General features: G+C 37.3%; 1 protein-coding gene across 21 annotated transcripts in view; it reads right to left on the bottom strand.

Moving 5' to 3' along the window:
- Positions 1-17,785, bottom strand: part of marchf8 (membrane-associated ring finger (C3HC4) 8) — a 99,667-nt gene that overhangs the window by 37,979 nt on the left and 43,903 nt on the right. For 3 of the 21 annotated variants that reach the window (XM_084093128.1, XM_084093124.1, XM_084093131.1), the window contains exon 1: positions 3,881-4,244. The exons of 15 other annotated variants lie outside the window; for them this stretch is intronic. In XM_084093128.1, the coding sequence (XP_083949254.1) occupies positions 3,881-3,910 (30 nt within the window). In that variant the 5' untranslated portion in view covers positions 3,911-4,244. Of the gene's footprint in view, positions 1-3,880; positions 4,245-17,785 lie in introns of those variants that run through there. 3 more of the 21 variants (XM_084093137.1, XM_084093141.1, XM_084093129.1) reach the window with 3 other exon arrangements.

Below are 17,785 nucleotides of genomic sequence, written 5' to 3' on the forward strand. Positions count from 1 at the left end.
TAAGGTCATTCATAGATAAACAATCTGCTTCAGTCTCTCAAACCACATGATGATGTATTAGATAATTATCTACAACACGATGACACTGGAAATGCAGCAAACATAATCAGACATATAAGGAAGTTAAAATGCAAATATTTATGATAATGAGGTTTGAGTGCATAAATGACATCATTGTGCATTTGCTGTGCCTCAGCTCAAGGGATATTCAGTCAAAAAATAAAACGCTGTCATTATTCACTCACCCTCATGTCGTTCTAAACCTGTAATGTATTCCTATTGATCACAAAGAGCTTTTTTGCAAGTTCAGTTAACACATCTGTCAAGCTCCAAAAATGACAAAAACAACAAAAATAGATCATATAAATTGAGCTATATCCATCCAAGTGACAAAAAAGCTTTGAATGAGCAAAATGTAAGTCATTATTTACTGCATAATATTTCACATATTTTCAGATTAAACAGTACAGTCATTTATTACTAAATGCAGGGGTATGATGGATTATATAATTTATATTTTACACATATTATACATATTGATGTACACTACAAGATTTTTTTTAAGACATTAGTATTTATATTTAGCAAGGATGCATTAAATTAATCAATTGACAATAACAACATTTATATTGTTACTTAAAATTTCTATTTTTAAAAAAAAGGCTGTTCTTCTGAACTTTCCATTCATAAAAGAATCCTGAAAATAATGGTTTCCAAAAATTCCTAAGCAACATGACTGTTTTTGACATTGATAATAATAATAAATGTTTCATGAGCAGCAAATCAACATATTAGAATGATTTCTGAAGGATCATGTGACACTGAAGACTGGATGCTAACAATTCAGCTTTGACATCATAGGAATAAATTACATTTTACATTATATTAAAATAGAAAATAGCTATTTTAAATTGTATTAATATTTCACAATATTACTGTTTTTAACTGTATTTTAGATCAAATAAATGCAGCCTTGGTGAACATAAGAGACCTCTCAAAAACCTTAAAACATTTTACCGACCCCAAACTTTTGAAAAGTATAGTGTACATAGATCATTTAAGTTGTGCGCTATATTCCAAGTCATACAATATCTTTGCGTGAGCTAAATTTAAGCCATTATTCACTGATAATATTCCCCTCTAAACTACAGATTAAATCTTACCAGAAATGTAATATTAAATTCAGGGGTATGACAAATTATATCAATTTACACACACACACACACACACACACACACACACACACACACACACACACACACATATATTTATTAGATAGATACACGTTGATATACACATGAAATTATTTATATGTTCTGTGATGGACTGGCCACCTGTCCAGGTTGCTTTTCCCTACCTTCGGCCTAAGATACTGGGATAGGCTCCAGCCCTAGCCTTCAGAGGTCATATATAGAAGTAAAAGAGAGGAGAGAGAGCGCGCTAATGTTATCAAATTCGCCTTTTGAGACCCTGCACAACTCAAGTACTGTCTTGATGTTGAAATTTGATGATGTTGCAGGTCAACCCAATCGAACAGATTTTGCTAAGTGCAGTGATCTTCTACAGATCTATCTTCTCAGTGTGTAAGGGAGAACTGAGCACTACGTAGGGCTCTCCTGTGAATCAGATGGCAGAGTGGTAGAAGAGAAACAGCATGGCCGTAATAGGGATCATTTGTAGTGTACAGCAGAACCCTCAGGCTTTTCAGTCACATCTCCCTTAAATCACTGAGTCATCCCTAATGAGAATGTCTATCTGCCTGTGTCCGTCTCTCTGGTCTGGAACAAAGATGGCCGGATCATTTTTTGTTGTTGACACAGGCACGCTTCCTGTGTTCGCTCATGACTTCCTCTATCCCACGGGATTTAAGCGGGGAGGGGGGGCATGTGACCGCTAATCTCAGTCTGCCCCCTCCAACGAGGGGATTTCACACAAAGCCTGCGATTTTGTGCGTCTGTCAATGATGCGATTTGCTCGTGCACTGTCACAGACACGTGTGTCTCCATTGCTGGGATGTTTCAGTCAGAACAACTCAAAAATCGAAGTCAGAGAGTACTGAGTGTAATGATGAACTTAGCCAGTATATTAACAGGCCTCATTTAACAGACCATCATTGAGATTTAATGACACATAATGGCTATGAGAGAAAGTACAATCACCGAACTAATGTGTCTGTCATTGCAAACACGCATAAAGCAGTTGGTTGCAAATGGGTTGCAGGTCTGAAGTTCCGGTCGTGGACAGCAATGCTAAATGGAAATCATATAATACAACTAATCATATAATAGAGCATAAATATGACAAAATAGGCTTATCAACCTTTAAAAGAAAGGAGAAAACTTGTCCCATATCTTTTAGTGTTGATGTCCAATCAAACTCTACAAAATTCTGGTGCAAATTCATCTTAGTCACTTGGTAGAAGCCAAATTAGGCAAATGCCATAATGTACAGGTAGTATGACAGGTTGTAAAACATGTTCACTTCCTGTTTCATGAGATACCTTCACCTGATCAATATATGCAGCATAGATATGGCCCTCACTGATTTTGCTATCCCACAATCCTGTGCGTTCCTTTCTGTAACAGTTAAGGTAAAAAAATAAAGTTTTGTGAGATACCAGTGCACACAATTGCTACCTGCGAAGCCATTGCCTGGTGTGGTGCCTAAGCTTTAGGACGCAAACAGTGTGTTTTGATTGATGAATTATTGGCTACCAAATGCATTAAAACTAGGAATGCAAGATAACTCAGTACCATATTAGTTATCGGAAGATATTTGAGATATAAATGAATATACATTAACTCGTACTGTCAATATTTAACTATTAATCGTTTCAGTTCTCATTGACTTCCATTGTATTTTTTGTCCACACAGTGTCAGTGGGAACTGAAACCATAGCTATCAACATTCATTAAAATATCTTCTTTTGTGCATGACAGAAGAAAGCTATACAAAGTCATTCAGGATTTTAATATCAGTCATTTATCAGTTATCAGCCATAACATGAAATCAATTATCAGCTTATCAGTCTCTGCAAGAATATAAATATTGGTGCATCCCTACATGAACCAAAAAAAAGGCACATTCAGCCTGTGTCATGTTAATAATTTTATTTGGGCCTTTTAGTCTCATAGTAATATTGATAAATGTCAATGCTTAAAATGAAGGATATTTTTGTATGATTAAAAAAATTTGGCGCAGCGTTCAGTCACCACTTAAGGTTCAATATAATATATGCCTGGTTAGTAAGTTCATAAGTGCCAAAACCATACACTAATCTGCATCAGAAACTAATGAATCTTACCCGGCCACTTTATGATTGATTACTGAGTTTGTTTGCATGTCTGCAACACCACAAAAAAAAAAAAAAAACATGCAACTACAGTTCCTATACTGAGGCACAGAGTTGAAAATAAAGGAAGTGCTCTATATGTGTGGCTAAGCATAAGCTCGGCCCATCTGCTAGGTCAGTATAATATGATATTAAAAAAACAAAACAAATTCAACAGTAGTGCTGTCATGCTAGCAAATATAAAAGCCCTCACCTGAGCACACATTTACAGCGAGAAGTAGAGAGAGGAAAGGGAATCACAACCAGGGAATAGAAAGCACAAAAATGCACAATAAATGTCGGCATTGTTTATTTAAGGAAAACAGCATTCTGCTCACAGCTGATGCTGAAACTGGGACTAGTGAACAGAAGCTGCCTAATCTCCATAACACAACCACAGGCCTCTCAATAGCAACCATGGAGACAGCAATCGCACAGCTCCCCTTTCACATGAGCACAATGACACACACACACACACAAACACAGCCTCGGCCGCAGGAGGCTGACAAACAGAGGAAAGACAACACCAAAACATTGCAGCATTTGTACCTGAATCTTCATTTTCCAACAGGAATGCATTGGTGAATCCTTTAGGAGGAGGTGGTCCCCTCCTTTACACTCACACACTCACACACACACACACAGACAGACAGACAAAGCCTTGCTGGAGAGGTTACATGTCCCCTGTGTAAATCCTGTTGGAGAGGTGAAGCTGATAAACACGGAAGTGGTGCGGAACAAGATGCAATGAAGATCCAACTGTCCTACATCCAAGTTCCTTCTTTGGAACAGACAGAGGCAAATGCGCGCACACACACACTCACAGAGCGAATGAGACAATACTAGCCAAGACTTGTTCTCTCAGCCGGTAAACCCAGCAACCAGCCACTTCCTCCAGCTGACTCCAATCAGCAGGGACAACCCGAAGCTTTGTGCATTATTTATGAGGGGGCGGAGCCGAGCGTGCTCTTTGGCTGTCTGCGTTTCAAATCCCCACCCCCATACTCCTAACACACAGTCCCTCCCCCTCCAAACTGTCATTTGTCTCTATGCTTGGTAAATGTGCACCCTGCCTTCCTTTCTCATCCTTCAGTGGATTCACTTCATTGGCTGTAATGTAGTTATAAGACTGCACGCTCCCGAAAGAAAAGGTCAAGAACCTCAGACGCTCACCCACAGCAATTATTCTAATTTAGCCAGAAACACTGATTATAAGGGCTCGCTTACAACAAAGCACCAGAGAGATAGACAGGGAAAAACAAAGTCAAAGACAGACCGTAGAGAGGCTGGGGTCATTAGGGCGCCACGTCAGGGAGTACAAACTGCAGAATCGAAAGTGTAAGAGAAATAATTCTGCTGAAGCTGAGGAGACCATGCCAGAAAAACAGGTTTCTTACATTAGGAATTCATTTCACTGTCATTAAGATTATGTATTATATTTTAAATAAAAAAGAGTAATAAAAAATGCATTTATTTATTTATCACTGATAAAATAAAAACTGTAATTTTGATCACTTTGAGTGAAATGATGACATCATTTTTTTTTATTCTATTTTATTTAGCACTGATAAAGCTAATAAAATAACATAAAAATAAGAAGGGTGATAAAAAATTGCATTTTGTTTTTATTTGGCACTGATGAAGCTAATAAAATAAAATAAATTAAAGAAGGGTAATAAAAATTGCAATATAATAAAATAATATAATATAAGAAGGGTGGTTAAAAGTTTTATTTAGCACTGATGAAGCTAAATATAAATAATAAAATGAAATAAAATGAAATTAAAAATAATTATAATTTAATAGAAATAAGAAGGGTCATAAAAGTCCATTATTATTTCTTTAATTTAGCACTGATGAAGCTTTTTAACATTGTAGATATTTACATTATATATATATATATATATATAATTTGCGCAGCTAATTTAAAATGTACACAAATTGCCCGGTTCAACAGCCTACATTTCAGTAATTATTTTGTCTTGTTAAATATACTTCAATATCTGTTATGCAACTTGCTCTGGCCAGTACTAAATAAAATGACAAACAAAATTTTGATCATCTCTTACATATATATTTTATTTACAACTTTCATGAAGTGAACAATCTCACCCTCCAGGGTTATAGAGGAGGAAATACATGACTGAAATAAGGAAACTGTGGTCACGACCGCCCTGGACTAATAATGACTATGCACTTTCCAGTAAAGCAGGTACAAAGGACACACTATACAAAGAGCCGTACGCACAGTACTAAGAAAATCCTGCTTAAAATACCTCATAGAGAGGTTCAGGGTGAGAAAGTGGGCGTAAGGGTGTTGCTGCTCTTGGCTGGGTCACGTGCGTTCACCTGAGGTCCACTATTTAAGTGCAAGCCCTTATAAAGCTGGATAATGAACTAAGGGCGTCCTGTACCTTTCACTTTCATTCGCTTGCCCTGCTAAATGGCTCTGCTTTTCGCTTTTTAAGTCGCTTATGGACTTTGCTCAGTCAACACAGTGAAGATTACTCATTAAAGAAGATGAAAAACATCCAGTGTTTTCTTTGTGTGCTGTGAAGTTGGTAAATACTGCTCAAATACTTGACTAGCTATTGAGATTTTTGCAGTGATTGAAAGAAGAACGTTCACTGTGTCTGCGGTGTTATTTCAATGCTGTGAGGGGTTTAATGAAAATAATTACATTCAGATGAGTCACAGTTCAAAATAAAATACTTCATCCTTTGTTTTTCAGGTTTCATACAGTGCTGAGCAAAATTTGCATATAATGTGACAACCTGTAATCAAAGATTTCAAACAAAATAAATGAGACCTCCTATGATGACTAGAAATGCAATTTAAAGTGCTACAAATTAACTAAATGAGTTTTTATCATCACAATGACCGCTGAAAGTATATATTTCAAGCAAGATTATCTATAAGCAAGATAATCTACAGTATGATGGCTTTTTTTTTTGCTCCTGAGCTCCAAGTGATGACACATCCAGGTATGTGAAGTATTCCTTGCATAAATCCCCCAAAACTGAACAAAATCACAAAGTCTCTCGCAATGCTTTTGTAACAGGTGCAGTTTCACAGAGATGTGGTTTACCATTCACGTGATGCTGAGAGTGATATAATGACTGTACTGTTTGTCACAAGGAGGAAACTGCTAAATAATCCATTGTCATGGAAACTTAAAATAATGCACTTTCAAAGCTGTTATTAATTTAAGGCTGGTAAATTCTCTCAGTTGGTGTGGTATAATTTTCTAACTAATATTTATATTAAAATATGAATTTACAGCAAAAAATCCATACAGGAGTTTTGAGCATCAATATCATTTATTATAATAAATTTATAATTATAAAATTATTATTTAAAAAAAAATGAAAAACGCCGTTTCATGGTCAGTAAGAAATATTTAAAACCCGGAAATGTCCTCAATTTGTGTGGTATTATTCTCTAAATAATATTCATATTAAAATATAATTTTTCTAGTGAGTTAAAAAAAAAAGTATTATTTATAATGGTAAATAATATAAAAAATGCAAAATGCGGTTTCATGGTGAGTAAGAAATATTTAAAGCCTGAAAAGTTTCTCAGTTGGTGTGGTATTATTTTCTAAATAATATTTTTCTAGTGAGTGGCAAAGGCAAATATACCGATACATTATGTGAGATGTAAACAAATATTTTTCTTTTTATACATTTTTAATATCATTATTTTTAAATGTAATCATTTTTAAAGTACTATTTAACCAATATTTGTGTGTAATGAATTTTTAGGCTTATCAATCAGAGCATCATGTTATTAGCTTAGAAACACGCTAACATCAACTGAGCCTCAAGTTTCCTGTGCACTTCACATGAAGAATGCAATTTGAATGATCTACAGTATGATGTTGAATGCTCCAAAACGTTTACCTACAAGATTACATTTCCGTTAGGACTGCCTACAATAATGGCAGATATCAAAACAGCTCACTAGTTTCTATATCAGAACCAATATTTTTGAGAACAGAAAATTATTGGGGCATCCTTAAGGTGAAATCACAAAGAACAGATAACATCCCTGAAGTGTCTTTAGCTGCTGATTTCCTTGAAATCAGATTTCCATGAAATTAGCAGGTACAGCAGGTACAGAAAAGTACACTTCGGACTCTGTGCTCAGCTATTGGTCACACACACACACACACACACACACACACACAAAAGAGACGGTGCTAAAAGCACTGAGATAAGTCATTCAGTAGACTGCTGAAAAATAAAGGGTGGTGGCAAAGAGAGAGTGAAATGAGGCATTGAGTGAATCAGGGGTAGGTGAGGAGACTGAGACACTTTGAGCTAAATGTAGTGAAGAGGATATCAGATAACCCCTGGGGCATGAAATTGCGATGTAATAGTCCTTTCAGCTCATATTCAAAAAGAAAGTCAAACCCTCTCACAGGGTCCAGGGGTTGCCAATCCACACAGTAACTGAGAAGGAGACTGAAGATGAGGTTGTGTATACCATCAACAAAACGGCCATATAAGCCCAAACTCATTTAAGTTTGACTGAAAGGAAGAGCTGGATGGACTTCTTACATCAGCAGCTTTGAAATCTGCATTTTAATCTCAGCTCTCATTTACATATGTATTGATAAAGTAAGGCTGGGAGTATGCGAAGGGAGCGTGTGTGGATTTTAATATTTAAGTAACTCGCAGAGGTGCATAAATCAGGGAAAGTATTACCGTTCAATAAATAGATGAATAATAGGATGTTATTTTTGCAGGACAGAGCGGAAAGCACATGTGAAGCAGGTCACCCACTTACACCCCAGTGACGACTGGTTTACTAAGAGTCGAGCATATGGATCAATGCCAGTCACTCGATTCCCATCAATCCGTTCTCATCAAAAGCGTCAACATCAGAGAGATTAGTCAGCTCAACCAGGAAATTAACACTAAGGGTACATTTACACGACAACGATGTACTAAAAACGCGTACAGGCGAACTGGACTCTCTATGATACAGTTTCATTTCATGGCCTTATAAGCACATTAATCCAGTATGAGGTCTCTTGAGAGCTCATTTCCATCCAAAAAGCTTGCAGTGTATATTAAAGTGAAACTGATGTTATGGGAAGTGATGAGAAACAAGTCTTTTTTAATCATAACTAAATAGGGAAGAGATTCCCGTCAACAGAACAGGAAAGTGAACAATGATGTTTGTTTTCTTTTCTATCCCACACTGACATTTAACATTCAGGAAAAAGCATTATTTTTGCCATTTATAACATGAAAAAGCTCAACACACTACGGGCCCTATTTTAATCTGAAACGCAAGTGTCAAAGCGCAAAGCGCAAGTAACTTTGTGGGCGGGTCTCGGCGCTGTTGCTATTATACCGGCGGGATAAATGACTCTTGCGCCAGGCGCAAATCTAAAATGGGTTAGTCTGAAGTAGCTTCATTATTCATAGGTGTGGTTTGGGCGTAACGTGAAATAAACCAATCAGAGCGACATCTCACATTCCCTTTAAGAGCAGACGCGCTTTTTCCTTGGCGTATTGCTATTATAACGGCGGATTTGCCAGGCGCGCGCCAGGAGCGGTTCACAGCCGAGGAGAGCAACGCTCTCGTCACGGCCGTAAAAGAGAGAGAAGTGACATTGGGGATGGAGAAACACACCCAAATTAGCTTTGGTTAAACAGGTATATAATAATGTGGGTAAATGTGTAAGCTAGATGTATGCTTTTATAATAAATTGTCTATCTATCTATCTATCTATCTATCGTTTGTAATAATATGATTTGCAAAAATGAAAACTGCTGCTTCTGTGTAGATTAGAGAATCAAAGTGTATGCGCGTTGTGCACGCTATACATTATGGTCAAGCATGCGCCCTTAAAATAGCATAATGAACAACGCGCAACGCGCCACTGACTTTAGACTAGGTTTTTTCTGGCCAGTGGCGGAATTGTTTTCTAAACCTGTAAAATAGCACCAGGGATTGTTTGCGCCGGGACACGCCTCCTTTTTTGCGCTGAACCGCCCAGGGAGCGCAAGTTCATTCCCTAGTTTAGCGACGTGCTTCTGTGGAGGGAAAAGCGCGCTTTGCGCGGGTGCAAAATAGGAATGAAACATGCGTCGGTGTACAAAGTAAATTGCGCTGGGTGCAAGATAGGGCCCTATAAAGATTATTACAGAGATTATCTATAACAGGACAGGAGCTGAACATTTTTCAAAATAGGTTTTTTAATCAATGTATTTCTGAAGTTTCGCTATTATACAATCTATAAAAAAAGTCCATGCATAATACAGGGGTTAGCTGAGGTTATTTAGATTTCTGAGAAATAATTAGCAAAAGGTGAGGCACTACGGTTCTGCTCGAAAACCTCCCTTCTAAGATAACTTATTTTGCATGCACCCTTCACAAATCAATCCCAGAATGTATTGCGAAAGACACTGGCAGACGAAGCAAAAAGCAAATGTAAAATGTAAAAAATAATTAATTACAGAAAATCTTTTATTTTTATAAATGTTTAATTATCATTATTTTTAAAATTTTCTATTATTTTCCAAATTCCCAATTGTTGTTAGCTTAGCAAAATGCTACATCAAACTTTAAATGGATTGGGCATCAAGTTTCCTGTGCGCTTCACATGAGGAAAGCAATTTGAACAAGGCACAGTTAGAATGTTCCAAAACCCTCACTTACAAGATTACATTTCCATTAGGACTGCCTACAATAAAGGCAGAAATCAAAACAGCTCACAAGGTTATAAAACAATGCCAATATTGTTGAGAATAGCAAATTGTTGGGGCATCTTTGAGGTGAAATCACAAAGAACGGATAACATCTCTGAAGTGTCTTTACCTGCTGATTCCTGTTAAGTCACAGACTGGCCTGACTGCATGAAATTTCCCTAATTTAAAGTGAAATCAATAAGGGCCTTTGGCAGTTCTGTCTGTATGTCTAACCTTGGCAGCCTATAAGTGTAATTAAGGGAGATTAGACACTATTAAATGGCCTACTTCAGTGAGATGAGCATAAACAAAGTTTAAAGAGCCGTTCCATCTCCATTCCCAGGGTAGGCTGTGTTTATCCCAAAGCCTTTATGGTGGAGAGAATGAAAGTTTTCAAAGTCCCGCTGATGGGAATGGCTTGTAGACTGGGTTCACAGACTCAAGACTGTGATCTTTGAGAGCAGCCAGCACAGAGTAATGAGAGCTTTCGGGAACTGCATATGGGCTCGGGATGGAATTCCCCTCCATTCCATACAGATGATGATGATTCCTGCCGTAATGCAGACTGAAACTGTATGACAAAGCTTTTTGAAATCAGACTCCGCTGAAGATTGTGGCACTGGTCTTGCTGTGCGCTGGCCTATCGGTTGGCAGATTGTGTCTATACGCTGAACCCACACAGATGGACATCTTCACTATCCCGGGCTGAATGCAGCCAATCCGCACAGGGGGCAGATTGAAGGACGTCCACAAATACAAGCTAAGGGGTCAAGAGGTCAGGAGCTGTTATTCATGCAGTCGATTACTGTATAGAGCCTGAATCTTTCCTCAATGTCAAATGCTTGTCCCTGTTTATGACTCATTCTTAGCTATTTTCACTGTCTCATTTCTGGGGGGAAAAGCAAAACTAAAAATGACATAAAAAAAGAGGTCTGACAAGTTACCAAAAATACTTCACACACCTAATCTTCCCTACTTTATAAATTGACCAGAAACTGATTAAACATTTTGAACCCTTAAATTCACAATTAAATCAAAACGATTTATAATACTGCAGTATTTATAATAAATGATTTATCTGTGCACATCATTATTTTTACTTTTTAATTCATGTACCCTTGTAATATTTAATCAAACTAAGTTCCCTTCACTCCTCTGATGATGTGTTTACTGTCACAAAGGTGGGACACAGCAATAGGAAACCACAATTATCCAATCATCTAATTAATTCCCGTCCCGATAGACAAGGATATAAGTCCCGGACATGGATATACGTCACAATAGGGAAGAAAATACTATCGCAACTTTCATTTCATGCTGACTTTAAATTCCCATAAAAGGCTTAAAGGATTAGTTCACTTTCAAATTAAAATGTCCTGATAATTTACTCACCCCCATGTCATCCAAGATGTCCATGTCTTTCTTTCTTAAGTCGAAAATAAATTTTTGAGGTTTTTGAGGAAAACATTCCAGGATTTTTCTCCATATAATGGACTTCAATGGCAACCAATGGTTTGTAGGTCCAAATGTCAGTCTCAATGCAGCTTCAAAGGCTCGACACAATCCCAGTCGAGAAATAAGGATCTTAGCTAGCGAAATGATCGGTCATTTAAAAAAATAATAATAATTATATACTTTTTAACCACAAATGCCCATCTTGTACCATCTCTGAGATGCGCCACGCATCACGTCATCACGTTGGAAAGGTCATGCGTGACATCGTTAAACATCCAGGATATGCACACATAAGGACCATTTTAAACAATAAACTGACACAAATACATATAAATATGTGTCATTCAACATACAATAACTTTGAATGGTCCTCCTACTCCAAACTTGTAAACACTGGGTCGGTACTTCCAACTACGTCACGCGTGACCTTTCCAATGTGAAGGCATAATGCGTGGCGCATCTCAGACATAGTACAAGACGTACACTTAAGTGTGTATTTCTGAGAAGTATACAAAATGTAGACTGAAAGTATACTTTCTTATTTTTAGTTTAAAAGAAGTATACTAACAGAACACTTGAATAAACTTCTTTTTCGTAAGGGTAGACATGAATTAGACGTGGATTAAAAGCCACAGTTTTGATTCACATTCATTTTGATGACATTAAGGCAAGATTAAGGGTCAAAATGTTCTGTACATGTTGTCCTTTAAAAGTGATATGATGTTGTGTCTGAAATGTTGTAACTGAGTCCTGCCAGTAATGTTTTCTAGGGCTAGGCTAACAGTCCAAAAGGAAGTGAAATAGCACTGTAGTTGTGCAAGCTTGTCTATCTGACTGACTCAGGCTGAATGAAAGTGAAACAACTTGCATTAGCAAAGACAAGAAACCCTGAGGCTGTCTGGATGAAATCAATGCCATCTGCACCTAAATGTAGAACTCAAATCACTTTACCTTATTTTAACTTTGCTACAATGACTACGCTAGAAAGCCGGGTAGGGACTGTGTGCAGAGCCGGACAGTAACTGAGTACATTTACTTGAGTACAGTACTTAAGTACAATTTTGAGGGATCTGTACTTTACTCGAGTATCATTTTTGGGGAGTACTCATGACTTTACTCAAGTACATTTGAGAGGCAAATATTGTACTCTTTACTCCACTACATTTCTATCCATAACTGTGAGTACCCGTTACTTCTTCTAAAAAAAAAAAAAAAAAGGAAAAAAGAAACATCTCGGAAACCCTCAATTTGTTGTTTCCCTCTCAAATGTGATTGGATTGTGCAGGCGCCACTGATTGGGACAGCCTATCAGCAATCACCTTCAGCTTTCCGCCAAAGTCAACTCCATGGTCAGATTTAGATAAGAGACGAAACCATGGACGAAACAATGGATGTAGACGCAGCAGGTCCATCCCGGGAGCGATATTTTTTTTCCCAGGATGGTAGGGGAAGACTCATGAATATTCATTAGAGAAGTCATCCCTGATTGGTCTTAACCCCAGTGACGGGCAGGTTTAGGGGCGGGGTTATGGAGGTCATAAGACCCCCAGTGACGGGTAGGTTTAGGGGTGGGGTTAGGGGTAGGTCATCAGACCAATCAGAGATGACTTCCCTAATGAATATTCATGAGTCTTCCCCTACCATCCTGGGAAAAAAAATATCGCATCCCGGGAATGTGCCAAGCCGTGGCCCCACCTCGCCAGACTATTTCAATTTTCTGAACAAGTTAATGATAGTTTTCGCTTCAAGTGTTTGCTGTGTTTACCAATGTAAGCACTGTGGCAGTAGTAATGCAATATTTAGAAAATGTACTCTTGATACTCAAGTACTTTTAAAAACAAGTACTTTAGTACTTTTACTTAAGTAGACATCTGACTGTAGTACTTTTACTTGTACTTGAGTAAAATTTAGCAAGGGGTATCTATACTTTTACTCAAGTAATGTAGCTGTGTACTCTGTCCGCCTCTGACTGTGTGTGTTTCGGTACAGTCTGCGGGCAGTGTTTTAGGATCCAGATTGGGTCATTAATAAAGATCAGTCATGAGACTCACAAGGGAGATTCGGCAAGGAACTCCTTTGATTAAATACGACGGAATTGCTCATCATTTCAAGGCCACACAAATGAAAAGGCCTTGAGAGAGAATCGAACAGTGTCTCTCTAGAGTGGAAATAGCTAGACTCACTTCCCATCAACCAAACAGTCATTTACTGTAAAAACTAAATCAGTGATTTTCAGTTCCTATATTACTGTTTTTTATATATGGTAAGAACCACAATAAAATGTGCAATGTTTGTAAATCATCTAATAAGACCTGAGGTGTTTTCTATAAAAAGGCAAGAGCTGGTGAATTCTCAGAAACATTAGGATGAGAAATGACTAATAAATGAAAAAATACTGAGTAAAGTATTAATATTTCCACTTGTGAATAAAGCTTGAGAGGGAATTGGTGTACTGTGTTCTCACTGAGCACCTAAAAGCAGCAAAATACAGGTTAAAAGTCACATGACACGAGGCAGTGTACAACAGGTCCACAAATTGGGCTAAATGGTTCAGACTTAGAGAGCAAACAATTAACCCAACACCACTTTCAGGCACATCAAAATGAATCTGAAATCACTTGCAACACATAGTGAGTTGGTGAGTTTTTAATGAGCACTCATTAAATGCGATGAAAACTTGATGCCTTTGATGTGACTTGATGTGGATATGATGTTAATATAAACAAGAAGGAATTTTAAAGTATTCATTTCTTATTGATAGTCCCAAGTATAAGATAAATGGTGTTGGATAAGCTTTTAATCAGGAAACCATAAACATCAAATGCAGCTGAAACATGAACAAATTGATGTGAATAAACTCAAAGGTAAAAAGGGACTGATTTCATGTCACTAAATACAAGTCATTTCAAGCCTAATCATCCTTTGTGCAAGGCTTCATAGAGCCGTGAACCTCTATGAAATGGTTGACAACACATCTCATGCAGATGTCTTCTCCGCACACTGCTAAAGAATGCCAGCATCCCCCACACGCCAATACTGCTGTCTCCATCTGTCTCTGCCATTACTAATTCTACCAGTCAGTTCATTCCCAGAGTTTACTTACTGTACACTAAAATCCAAACACGCAGATAAAGCATTTTCATTCAATAATTATTATTATTTTCTGCTCGACTATGAAATAACACAAATGGAAGAATGGGAATTATGTAGAGACAATGTAATAATCACCATGGGAAAATCTCAGAGAAAAACTGGGAGTTGTGAAAAATATGATACACTGGTGTTTTACCAGATGAGAAGTTTATCTATGTATCATCTTTTTACTCTTTTAATCCATTTTATGTATAACTTATGTAGAACTGTATCACATATCTCTTTAATTCCTTTTATAACTGTTTTATTTTCCTTGCTTTTATTTTGTGATTATTTAAATTCCTTTCTGTGTAAAGCACTTTGAATTGCCATAGTGTATGAAATGTGCTACAGTATATATATAAATAAACTTGCCTTGCCTTGCCTAGAGACAAAAGGCTTCACCCTTTGTCTAGATTCCAGCTCAGTTGCTTTTCTTTCACTATCGGGTCAAAAATTAAAAGAAACAAAACAAAAAACAAAACAAAACGGCTATCCAGCTAGGGTAATAAAAACATTTTATTTGTCTCGCAATTAAAGAAAAACATGCATAGGCACCATTTACATTTGTCTAAAAAATTCAAGAACTGTATTTATGCACAAATCTTTAGATTAAAATATTTTTTAAGATAAGAAATAGAAACTCAGTCAAGTACTTTTAACCAGTAATGTATCTCTCACACAAGTATAATTTTGAAATGTATCAAGCACAAGAAATTTGTTGTGCATAAAATGCTCTTTACAAAGGGAACCTATTATAGACAAAGACACCATTACTCTTTCATTTTCACACATTAGTGAAACACACTTAAAGTATCTGGTGAATAAAAAGGAGCAAAAATTATTGAAAAAAGGTCAAACACCTCATTTGCTGCAATTAATGAAAATAATGAGTTAATCTATGAGGTGCCATAAGCTACCAGTGGTTGGAACAATGAGGCTAACTAAGCCAATGTCATGAATGTAACTGATTGCACTGCAATATGTGGAATTATCATGGAAAAAGTCTAATTAGAATAAACTCTTGCAGGAGAGAGAAAACCCAGAGAGAGAGTGACACCTGGATTTGTACAGGTACTTTACTCCATCCAGACCCAAGCCTCCATAAATTAACAGAGTGGTAATGAAAATGTCATCTCTCTCCTAAAGTAGTCCACTCTCATTTGCTATTCCTCAAATACATCATCTGCAGCGCATTCTGTCCCAAACTGCTCCGAGACACGAAGGTTGAGCATCCAAATGCAGTTTTATTGAAAGGGTATCCACAATCGTAGTCGAAAACAGGCAAAGGTCATAAAAACCGGGTAATCAGTCCAAACAATAACAGGGTCAAAGGGGAACATCTCTGCAAAACGGACTTCAGGGTAGGAGATGGACTTAAAATAAACTCACAAAACTTATTAAAACGTATTCTGGAAGATGAATTCTTCAAATAGTTGAAGAAGAGGATGTGGTGCTGGTCCTTCAAGAGTCACTCTCAATCTGTCTGTCTATAAAGCCTATAAAAAAAACAGTCTTCATGTATTTCACAACACTTCAGCTTGTGTTTCTTATTAAGTGGGGATCATTTTTTAGGATTCTTTGCCTAACTCAAGTCTCTGAGACCCTGACACCTTGCTCTTCTGGAGACTCCAGGTAGGTTGGAGTTCTGGAAAATGGTGGCGCTGAAGACTAAAGGGTTCCTGATGGTTTCACACTTAATTCTTCACCTTAATTCTTCATTCTTTTGCAGTTAGCATGTGTCTTTTCTTCTCCACCTGTTTTTGTCTGACCCTGCTGACCCAATGAGCATTTCACTATATTCAATATTCAAATATTGTTTGGAATTGGCAAAATGTTCCTGGGAATAAAATATGATCAGAAAATCAACGTGCCTAATAATTCTGCACGGCCTGTACATTTGAATTAAGACCAAGCATATTAAAAAACTGTAATACTACTGAGGAACACATGCATTAACATTCTAAATGTTGGTATATACAAATCTCACAACAAAAACAATCTTCTTATCAAACCATATCCTCCCTTAGATGAAGAAACAACATTTCAGTGAATGACAAACTTCTCAGTAACTCCTCAGGAAATGAATGAACGTCACATTCTCTAGAACTCATTTTTCTTTATGGCGTAAACCCTGGCGTACCTTCATCTACTGATCTTGGCGCTGATTTCAGCCACCTGACATATGACTGCAGAATGTGTGATCCTGTAATAGTTTGCATAACTCAAGCAGCTGTCTTCACCCTTCAACTCCCATTGGAGCGCAGCAAACGACTGACCTCAGCACAGTGCAGGTGCGTCCCACCTAAACACATCCCAGATGTTTAAACTATGACGATAAGTCGTGCAAATGAAAGGTGTTTATGAAACCATACTGTTTAGAGTTTCAGAAATCAAAACTCGATTTTTACAATGGTGTTTTCTTGTGCAAAAATCACCACAGCAATGCTCAGATGCTCTAGTAATTTGCGAAAATTGTAATATGGCTGCATGATATTGAAATAAAATCATTATTGCAATATGGATGAAAACTTGATGCCTTTGATGTGACTTTAATGAACAGAATGTTAATATAAACAAGCTAAAATATTAGCAGGAGCACTGTGTTCATTTCCACGTGTGCAGCTCACAGTGTTTCAGAGTCTCAGAGCGGCTTGATTCGCTTGATAAATAAACACAGTTTGAAGGTTTAGAGAATAGGCAGGTTTATCTCTAAACCTACAGTGCATTTATTTTTTTGGAGACAAACCGGCAAAATAAAAGCTCAATAGTTTAATGTTTGAAAATGAAAAAAATTAAGGCATAAACATTAGTATTGTAACTTTACAGTTGTATTATAAAATAAAGTATTTTGGTAACACTTTACTTTACAGCATCCTTGTTACATATGTTACATGTACTTACCATAGTAATAACAGTAAATTATGCATAATTACATGCAACTAAAGGCTGATTTACACGTCGGACCTACGCCAGAGCCAGAACCAGAGTTGGTTTTCATTTATACTTCTGCGTTGTTGTCCGCGTTGACGCATGCAGAGGGAGCATGTGAAACCCGAGGGAGGGGTTCTAGCAGACCAATCACAGCGCTTGCGGTCCGCGTAGAATTGAAAGCGTTGTTACATTTTTGGAGAGGTGCACGTCAGGGTATGTTGAAGGGTAT

This window comes from Abramis brama (assembly GCF_963993115.1).
Source record: "Abramis brama genome assembly, chromosome: 19".
In the NCBI taxonomy this organism is placed as follows: domain Eukaryota; kingdom Metazoa; phylum Chordata; class Actinopteri; order Cypriniformes; family Leuciscidae; genus Abramis; species Abramis brama.